Source organism: Parus major, chromosome 21, assembly GCF_001522545.3.
Source record: "Parus major isolate Abel chromosome 21, Parus_major1.1, whole genome shotgun sequence".
NCBI classification, from domain to species: domain Eukaryota; kingdom Metazoa; phylum Chordata; class Aves; order Passeriformes; family Paridae; genus Parus; species Parus major.
The window spans coordinates 6,407,517-6,417,712 of NC_031789.1; the positions used below are offsets into that span (position 1 = coordinate 6,407,517).

General features: G+C 58.3%; 1 protein-coding gene across 1 annotated transcript in view; it reads right to left on the reverse strand.

Annotated features, from left to right (window-relative positions):
• The window catches only part of KLHL17 (kelch like family member 17), a 19,507-nt gene that overhangs the window by 8,303 nt on the left and 1,008 nt on the right, over window positions 1-10,196 (reverse strand). The window contains exons 2-5 of the mRNA XM_019008794.2: window positions 2,369-2,622; window positions 1,578-1,699; window positions 948-1,169; window positions 1-105 (exon numbers count right to left, since the gene is read on the reverse strand). The exon at window positions 1-105 is cut by the window's left edge and continues 4 nt beyond it. Coding sequence (XP_018864339.1) covers window positions 1-105; window positions 948-1,169; window positions 1,578-1,699; window positions 2,369-2,579 — 660 coding nt within the window. The 5' untranslated portion in view covers window positions 2,580-2,622. The remainder of the gene's footprint in view (window positions 106-947; window positions 1,170-1,577; window positions 1,700-2,368; window positions 2,623-10,196) is intronic.

Consider the following 10,196-nt stretch of genomic DNA (forward strand, 5'->3'; position numbering starts at 1 on the left):
CTGTCTCCTGCTGTCCACGTCGTGTTTGACCCAGCTGAGCACAGCCCTGTACACCTCCTCCTCCGAGGGCACGTTGAGGCTGTCGCTGGAAATGAGGTCCAGCACCTGCAGGGTGGGGAGGGCAGTGCTGCTTGCTGGGACTGGGAGGAAAGGAGACATTCCCAGCTCCCAGCACGGGGCCCAGTGGAACAGCAGAGCTCTGCCTCCCAGAGATGCTGCGGGTTCCAAACAGCAGCTGGGTGCCCCAAGGGCAGCAGGTGGAGCTTTGTGGGGACAGCTCTGACCTTCCTCCCTGTGCTGTGGCTGAGGCTGCTGCAGTGCCTGACAATTCCCATCTCTGTCAGTGCCATCAGGGCTGGCATCTGTCCCTTCTGTATTTCCTGGGACACACCCAGGAGCCCTGGCTGCTCCCAGAACTGTCCCTTCAGCTGCCCAGGGCTGGGCAGGGGGAGATGTGACCCCTGCCCTCGTTGTGACCCTCCCACTGCCCCGGGAAGGGGTGAAGGGAGGGAGGGACCCCACAGGTCAGTGATGCAGAGCAAGGACTGGGAATTGCTCCTGCCCAGGGAGATGAGCCAGGGGCCACACAGGCACCACATGCTGACCAGCAAACATTAGCTGAGCTGATTTAAACACCCCAGCCACATGCCCAGGGCAGCCAGGACCTATTCCCTGGGCTGTGCTCCCAGAGCCAGGGCAGTGTGCTCAGAGCTCACGTGGCAAGCACCAGTGACCAAAACTACCCCCTGTCCTACCCTCCTACCCTCATTTCCCATGGGATTCACCTGCTGACAGAGCTGTTCCCACAGCCTGACCAGAGTGGGGCCAAAGCCCAGAAGCTGGGCACAGCCCCCTGCCAAGCACAGACCCCTCGGGCTTTTCGCTCACCGACAGAGCAGGAAAAGCTTTGCTGCACCCAGACCTCCCCAGTGCCAGCAGAGCCTCACCTGTTTAAGGGGCAGCAACATGAACTCCTCTGTCTTGGACACCTCCACGAAGTGCTGCAGGACGTACTTGTGGGCAGACTTGAGGAGGTCGCTGCAGGAGTGCGTGTCAGCAAAGCCTCGGATGCCCAGGCAGTTGGAGGGGTCGAGCTGGCTGAGCAGGAACTTGCAGCAAGCGTCCCGCACACCATTGAGCTGAAGCAGGCTGGCAGCAGGAAGGAGGGTCTGGCACGGTGGAAAAGAATGAGGGAAAAGGGAGTTTCCAGGGCAAGGAAACGATTTTCACTCTCGTCACACCCGCAGGGCGGGTTTAGTGAGCACCTCCAGGCACAGAAGCAAAGAAAGGACAGAGCACTCCTGGTTCCTGAGGTAAAGAGCAGCTGGGAAGGACTCCTGTAACACCCCCCAGGGCCAGGAGAGCGGCAGGTGCTCAGGAATGGAGCTGGGAACCGCACAGTGCTTGGAGGAGCCACCTCTGGGAAGGGAAGCAGCTAAAGCCCTGACCACTGCCAGACCCAGCTGCCACCACAGGAACAGCTGGCAGTGCTGAGCAGAAGGAGAGAGGAGTCCCCAGGAGGCAAACGTGCTACAGAACAGCTTTGTGGAGAAGGGGGATTTGGGAAAAGCTCCTACCTGCACATTCCCCTCTCCCACCACGATCTCAGCCGTGTAGGCGTATTGCACCAGCTGCTCCAGAGCCTGGGGGTCGATGTCATGCAGTGTCACATGGGTCTGGCGGCTCTCACTCATCTCATCTGGGGCAAAGGACACCAAAAATGAACAAAAAGCCCCCAGCAGGGCTGTCTCCCCACAGGAGGATGCGTGGAACGAGCTGCATCCACCTCCACATCCCAACCCAGGGAGGTTTTTCCTTCCAGCTCCAGGGAACGGGGACCAGGACTGGAGGAGGGACCCGGGATCCCGTGCAGGGGGCTGAGGGCAAAGGGAGTCAGGGGAGGGGTGACACGGGGGATTTAACCATGCATGGAATGAGCTCCATCCACCTCCACACCTCAGCCCAGAGAGGTTTTCTGCCCAGCTCTTAGCAAGGAGAAGCTGTAGGGACTGAGGGCCAGGACAGGAGAAAGGGCACCAGGATCCCTGTGCAGGGAGCTGTGGACAAAGGGAATCAGGGAAAAGGATGACTGAAGGATGCATGGAACGAGTGGTTTGTTTTTGGAAGGTTTCCTGCCCAGCTGTAGGGATTGGGGGCCAGGACCCTGTGCAGGAGGGGCCGCCAGGATCCTGCACACGGGCAAAGGGATTCAGGAAAGGCAGAGAAATGAGGAATATTCCTGCTCTTACTCACAGAAGCGACCCATGAAGGGGCAGGGCAGTGACAACAGGGATGGGGAGAGGATTTGGAGAGGGGAGGGCTGCGAGCAGGGCCAGCCTGTCCCTGGGGAAGAGAGGACTCTACTTGCTTGTGAACATGGCGTGGAAGTAGGGGCTGCACGACGCCAGCACCACCTTGTGGGCCTTGATCTCCTTGGTGGCCACGTGCAGGACGATGTCGCAGAGCAGCCCCCGCTGCCGCATGCGGTTCATGCACACGAAGGCGTCGTGGTAGTGGCGTTTGGAGTTGTGTGAGATGCTGTGGCCGTCGCGGTTCAGGAGCTGCACTCCCCCCTCCATGGCTGCGGCGGGCAGGGAAGGGGACAGCCCCTTCCCACCGCCTCTGCGACGGGGGACAAGCAGAGGGTTAGCCTGGGCCTAAAGAGGACACCGGAGCACAGGCTGGGCACACGTAAAGGAATAAAGTGGGGATTTATTAAAAAGCCCTTCAAAGGATGCACCTTGGGCAGTGCAAGAGCCTGGTTGAGGCTGCACCAAAGATGGACCCAAGCTGGATCCAAGATGGACACAAAATGGACCTAAAATGGGACCAAAATGGATCCAAGATGGACCTAAAATGGATCCAAGATGGACACAAAATGGACCTAAAATGGGACCAAAATGGATCCAAGATGGACCCAAGATGGATCCAAAATGGATCAAAGATGGACCTAAAATGGATCCAAGATGGACCTAAAATGGGACCAAAATGCATCCAAGATTGACCCAAGCTGGATCCAAGATGGACCCGAAATGGATCCAAGATGGACCCAAGATGGACCCAAAATGGATCCAAGAAGGATCAAAAATGGATCCAAGAAGGACCCAAAATGGATCCAAGATGGACCCAAGATGGACCTAAAATGGGCCAAAAATGGACCCAAGATGGACCCAAAATTGACTCAAGCTGCACCCAAGCTAGACCCTGGAGTTTTCACCCTTTTGTAAGTTTTGGTCCATGTCCACATTGGGGTTAATTGCCCAATCACAGCTTCAGTTAATGAAGTCCCATCCTCCCAGTTTGCTCCATCAATTCACTGTTTACACTTTCTGGGCCTGAAGCTGTCAGGTGTCCTTGGTTCTGGGGCTGGAAGGGATTGTTTTGTCTGACTGAACTGTCCTAAACTGCTCCCACTCCAGATAAAGTTCAGAGTTATATCCTACTGTAGCACAGAATCTGGAAAACATGGAAGCTAAAACTGAAGGCATCAATCCAGGCTTTAGCCCTGGGTGATCCCCGTGGGAGCCACCACAGCTCAAACACCCCGTGCTGACAGCGACCCTGACCAGGGGAAATGTCACTTGCTTCAAACAAAGAGGGGAAATTCAGGTTCAATATGGGGAAGGAATTCTTCTGTGTGAGGGTGGGGAAGCCCTGGAATGGATTTCCCAGAGAAGCTGTGTCTCTGGAAGAGTCCCAGGCCAGGCTGGATGGAGCTCAGAGCACCCTGGGATGGTGAAAGGTGTCCCTGCCCCTGGAACCAGATGGTTTTTACAGTCCCTTCCAACCCAAACCATTCTGTGATTCTAGGAAAACAAAACCTGCGTGATCAAGGAACGTTTATTCACGCAGAGATTTCCTCCCCCCGGTGCCGTTTGCATCCAGGCTGCTCGGAAAGGCCTCTGGCTGCCTCTGTGCCAGCAGCACCCGAGAGCTGGGGGGGCGAGGAGGGGATGACTGAGCAGCAGGAGGAAGGAGGAGGAGGGAGCAGCAGGGAAAAGGCAGCTTGAATCAAAACCGAGCCTGCAGCTGCCCCCGCATCCCTGCGGTGAGAGAATCCCCTCAGCCTCCCGCTCCTCGCACACCTCCACATCAGCCCTGCTGAGCCTAAAAATAGCAGCCCAGCATCCTGTGCCTGCTCAGCCACGGCTGCAGCCAGCTCTTCCCTTTCTAAAGAGCAGTTGTAGCACGTACGAGAGGCTGGGGGAGGAAGGAAAGATGAATAAACATGTTTCCTGAGCGGGGAGAAGCCTGCAATGCCCTTTTCTATTGGCATCACCCGGAGTGCTACGAGAGTCCTCCTCTCCCTGCGGCGGGGAGGGCTGGGGGCACAGGGCAGAGCCAGGGCCTGCTGGTGCTTTCCAGCAGGGACACCGGGATGTCACCGTGCCCTGGGCACGAGGAGGAGCCCACGAGCGTGGTCATGTCCCCCCACATCCCCGGGACACCCCATCTCCTAATTCACATCTGCTGGGTGAGGTGCCCACAGAAAGGAGGTTTTTCCTTATTAGCACCCCTGCCTGGGCTCCAGAGGGTCGGGGTTAAGCTCCAGAGGTCCTTTCCCAGAGCTGCTTTAGGGCAGGGAGCAGACAGAGCTTCCCCACCTCCATCCTCAGCTGCAAGCTCAAGGGCTTTCCTGCTGTGCCTGGGCCGCTGTCCCTGTGCCATCCCTGCTGAGCACAGTCGTCCCCATCAGTATTTCAGTCATGTCCCCGCTCCAGAGCTCTCTCCTGTCCCTGTGGGGGGCTGGCAGCGAGGGATCCGCAGCAGTGGCAGGGCTCGGCGGGGACAGCGCAGGACACGGCTGGGAAAAGGTGGCACTGCCGCTCCTGGGAGATCAGGGACGAAGGGTTTGGCACCCCGGGGCAGCACCCAGCGGGCACAGGAGGCTTTGGGGGGGAGACTTCCAAAGAGCTCCCTTCCAGCCCTGCCACGAGTCCCTGCCCGGCCCTGGGCGAGTGGCAAGGGTGACACTGTCCTCCCTTGCAGTGACCCCATGGCAGGAGGCAGAGCTGGCACAGGGCTGTGCCACCCACCCTGAGTGACACCGCCACCGTGTCACCCGGCCTCTGACACGGCCCAGCAGGGAGCAGGACAACACGGAGGTGCCACCCCTGCCACGGGGCTCCACGGGTGTCCCCAAAGCAGGGGACAGTGCTGGCAGCCTGAGCCAGCTGTGCTTGGTGGGTTTTTGGCTCCAGCCTCTCTGAAGAGCTGCTCACCCTCCCCGCAGCCCCATGGGACAGCGTCACCCTCCAGGAGCCCTGGCACAGGGCTGGCTGAAGCCTGGCAGTGGGTACAGTCCCCACTGTCCCCTCTTCGGTCCCACTGTCCCCTCCACCCCACAAGAACTTGTCCCCAGCAGAGCTGTTCTGATTTAATGGCTCAGAACAAAGGATGGAACACCCACCCCAGCGCTGTTCCCTGTGCCGAACTCCCCACCTCGCTGGCAGTGCTAAATATTCCTCGTTGCCTTGTTAGAACTTCATTCCCAGGAAATGAGGGTCTGTGGGATGTGATTAATGGGGAACGCTGCCTGCACCACAGGAGACAGTGGAGCAGTGTCCAGAGCTCCAGAGGGGCAAGGAAGCACAAGCCCACTTCTGTGGGCAGCAGCAGCAGTGCACGTGTCCCCATGGGCTGGGACGGATGTGCTGCCTCCCTTGGAATAACTCTGAGGTTATGGCACAAAAAAAAACCAAAAAAAAAAAAAGGAGGCGTTTGTTTGGCTTCTCTGCGCCAGAGCGTGGCCATGCATAACAGCTCTGTTAATTAATGCAAATGATCCCTGCCCAAAGGGAGGCCTGTTCTCTCCACACAAAAAACCATATTTTGCTGGGAGTGAAAAGAAGTGTGCTGAGCAATAAACAGGGAACAGAGGATCCTCCAGGGAGAAGTTCCGAGCCTGCCCTTTCCCCAGGAAGGCCCTGGAGAATAGGTTTTTGTTGACAGCCTGGATGGGGATTTTGTGTCTGGCAGGAGGGCTGGGAGGCAGCAGGGACACATCCTGTGCAGCTGCTCAGATGGTGGGCACAGGGGATCAGGGCACAGCCCCATGCCCGCAGGCCTGACACGCAGTCAAGCTTAAACCCATCCCCTCCATGTGTCCCCATCCCTTTGTGCCACATCCCTGTGAGCCTCTCTCCTGGAAAATCAGCTGTTTGTGCACAGCTCTGCGTCCCCCACACAAGTGCTGCCTTTGGAGAAGGCACAAAGCCCTCGCTGGCGCTGGGCTCCGGCTGGCACAGCGGCACAAACCAGGTCTGCAAGGTGGCACCGTGGTGCCAGTCCCCTTCCAGGGCTGGAGCCAGAGCAGTGCCCTCCAAAATGGCACAGACAAACTCCCCCTGGGATGGAGCAAAAGAGGAGCACAGTGGAGCAGCATTTTTTTCATCAATAATCAAATGCCAGGGCTGTTTTCACAGCTCCAGCAGATCTGCACTGCCCTCACCCCTCAAACTCGGATATCTCAATTTATGTCTTCTTTCAGAAGGGAAATTACAAAATAAATTGCATTCCCACCTTCCCTGCTCCCTTCCCCACAACAAACACAAGCAGAGAGGATGGGAAGCGTTCAGCTGTGCTGCCCAGAGCCCAGATGCAAAGCAGGCACTAAATCCAGGCAGCTGTCCCCAGCAGGATGTGTCACACCAGTGTCAGTGACACAGAAATGAAACGCTCTGGGCTGCAGTCCTTTCTCAGCCCTTGCAAGGCTGTGCCTGCAGGCAGGGAGCTCAGGCAGGCACTGGCAGCGTGCAGCAGCTCCCTGGGTTCATTGTGTACAGGCTGGAGAGTCAGCACTGGCGAGGAGGCAGAGGGAGGGAGCTGCTCCGGGAGCAGGGGATGCTCTGAGCTGCAGATCCTCACGCTCCCCACGGCTGAGTTTTGTGCCTGGACAGAGGTCAGGGCTGAGATTTTTGATGCAGGGAGTGTGGCAGTGAGGGAGCTGTCCCTCCTGGAACCATCCCTGCCTTCAGGAGGGAGACACAAGTGGGGAGCTGGCAGTGCCAGGGCAGCTGGGACCCCTCTGTGGGGACACAACAACACAAATGGGGTGAGCAGCAGGGACAAGGAGCACAGCCCAGCCCTAAAACCCCCTCCAAACCTCCTCACCTCCATTCCCTCTGCCCCTGCCTTCCCTTGGCGAGCTCCCTGGCATGAATGTGCTCGGAGGGAGCCTCAAGGCAGAGCAGGGCAGCACAGACAGTGCTGAGTCTGCAGGACTGAGAATCCCCAGCTCCCAGGAGGGTTAGGGCTTTTTTTTCTTTTTTTTTTTTTTTAAATGAATTAGGCATAACTGACACGCACTGAATCCTCCTGTCTAGACATCTGCAGAGAAGTGACAAGCTGCCAGGGAGGATGTGGAGCCTCGGCAAGGGGGTGGGGAGGACAGGGAAAAGCTGCACTCCGTTGCCAGCTCCAGGCACAGAGACAGCGCTGGCTCCAGGCGAGAAGGGCACTCAGCACACTGACCTCAGCACAGCCTCCCTGGGCTGGCCCTGTGCTGCACACTCCAGGCTGGAGGCCTCTCCTAACGAAAGCCTCGCTCCTCCTTACTCCTGGGGAGTTTTGTTTGCAAGCTCCAAGCCGCTCTCAGCCGCCCCAAGAAGGGAGAGGAAGGAGCACGAGGCAGAGGCTCAATGCCCTGGGACATGGCCGTGTCTCAGAGGGATGAAGGGAATCCTCATCTCGGTGTCCACAGCCTTCTCCTCAGCTCCCACAGGCAGCAGCTCTTCCTTCAGACACCTCCCAGCTCAGCTTTTGTCTCCCGTGTTCTGCAGCCCCAAGCAAGACTCCACGGTTGAGGGATTCCGAGGCATCTGCACCAATATTTGGGTCATTTTCAAGTAATTGGCGGTGAGGGTCAGGACTGGAGGAGGTTTGGGACTGCTGAATTCACGGGTTAGGGAGAAACAAGGAATAGAAATGGATTCTTGCCTCGAGATGCTCAGCAAAACGTGCAGGTCCCCAGCTGCACTGGGGTTAGACTGCAGCTCCCAGTCCAGCACAAAGCACACCAAAATCAGCAAAAAGAGACGGGAGCTGGCAATGTGGCTCATGTCCTGATTCCCCTTCCAGTGTCCCCAGCAGCCACAGCACAGGAGCCTCTGTGGCACAGGCCCCGTCACACACAGCAGGTGCCCTGCCCTGCAGAGCTCCTGCTGCCTCCTGTGACACAATCCCTGTCCCCAGCTCATCCTCCAGACAGGTGAGCACAAGGGGAGAGCGCTCAGGCCGTGGGAGAGCTGAGCACAGCCACACTCCCAGCCCCCAGACCTGCTGGGAGCTCCCTCTCTGCAGCGTCCTTGCTCCAGGGAGGGACTGTGTCCTGCAGCCCTCTGCCAGGCCAGCTGCTGCTGGTGACACTGGGCCAGCTCAGAGCGGGTCACCGCTGCCCAGCACTGCCCTGGTGTCACAGGACAGGGATGAACTTGGGGAGGTGCAGCAGGAGACACCGCCTGGCTCCGAAAGGGAAGGATAACTCCACGACATGAGGCAGCAGCTGGAAATGACATGAGGAAGCAGGAAAAAGCTCTCGGATCTGCTGGCTGCAAACAGGCAAGGAGATCTTTTCCAGGTGGACGGGACAGAAATAATTCTGCTGTCTCTCCAAACCAGGAGGTCACCAGTGGGCACTGCCTGGCTCAGCCCTTCCAGGGCACCCACACCGCTTCCAGGAATGGTTCCCAAGGCCTCCTCCAGCCTCTCTCTGCCAACACAGACCAGACCAGCTCTGCACCTCCTGCTCTGCGCAAGCTCTGAGCTTCTGTGGAGCAGTGGGAAAGTCTTTGCAAGCCAGGAAACAAAAGAATTCCCTCACATCTTCTGGCAAGCGGCAGCACAGGCCACATCCCTGAACACTGAGCTGTGAGGAGCGGCTGACACCATGGCCTTGAGCTCACTGGCACAATGGGGCCCTGCCAAGGCCAGCAGGTCCCAGACCCTGGGAACTGCAGCTGGAGGAGCTCGAATTCCCGTCCCTGAGGAGCCACATCCTTTAGGGATGGTTTGCAGCAGGCCAGGCAGAGCAGATGGAGCCTCTCAGGCCTCCCAGACCCAGCCTGGCCCAGGCTTTGGGGGCAGAGCTCCAGCTCCTGAGGAGATCCAGGAGGCAGCACTGGGACTTCAGCAGGACCGCTCGAGTTTTGGAGCTGCTGAGCCTGAAACGCAGCAAAGCAAGGACCCAGAGCAGCCTCCCCAGCAGATCTTCAGCCTCCAGAGGACACCTGCTTTGATTTGCACTCCATCTCCAGAGGCCCAGGCTGGCGCGAGGGAGCAGGGGCAGATGGCCGCTGTCTGTGCTGGCAGAACAAAGACGTCCCACTGCCACCCCCACCACGCTGACCTCGGCTGGCAGGAAGCACCAGGGACCGTCCCAGCTCCCCGAGATGCTCAGGAGCCGCTCCATTTGGATGCTGGGCTCCGAAGCCAAGAGAGCAGGTGCCTGTTCCGCCTGCCAGCTCCTGGTGTGCTCTGAATTAGCTGCTCTTTGCTGTGATTCATTAATCACTCAGTGCTCAGGAAGGAAACTCAGATCTTTACACCCAACATCTCCCCGAGTCTTACTCACTGCTGTGCTGAATAAAGGATTTCCAGCAGATGTTCCCGGGCCGGGAGAGAAACTCGGGGTGCAGAGGGAAGGGTTTGCTTTGGCTGCAGGGATGAAAACCAAAAGGCCACTGAAGGGTCAGAGAGCCACAAAGCACTGCAGCTGTAACAAACCAGCACCTCTTGGTGCTAAAGGCACCCAGACACATCCACGTGTTGCTGAATCACTCCAGAATCACCTCCAGCAATGCAGAGACCCCCGGAATAATGCTGTGGACAGCAGGCATTGAAGTCAAAGCAGAGCTGGCATCCTGCACAGAGACCCACCAAAGCAAGGCCACTGCTCCTGCGGGCTGGCACAGAAGGGACAGTGCAGGGACAGTGCAGGGACAGTGCAGGGACAGTGCAGGGACAGCCACCTTCGCCTTCCTTGCTCCCCGGAGAGGGAGGCGTTTGCTCAGCCAGCAGAACCAGCCCAGCTGCCAGCCTGGCCTGAGCTCCCGGGACCAGCTCCAGCTCCAGCAGCAGCGATGCTGTGGCTCAAGGAGAGCCCTCTGTCCTGACAGCCACTGCAGAGGCCACAGAAAAGCTGCATCCCACGGCCCCCACAAGTTTCTGGGAAACCCGAGGCAACACTTCTTCCCCCC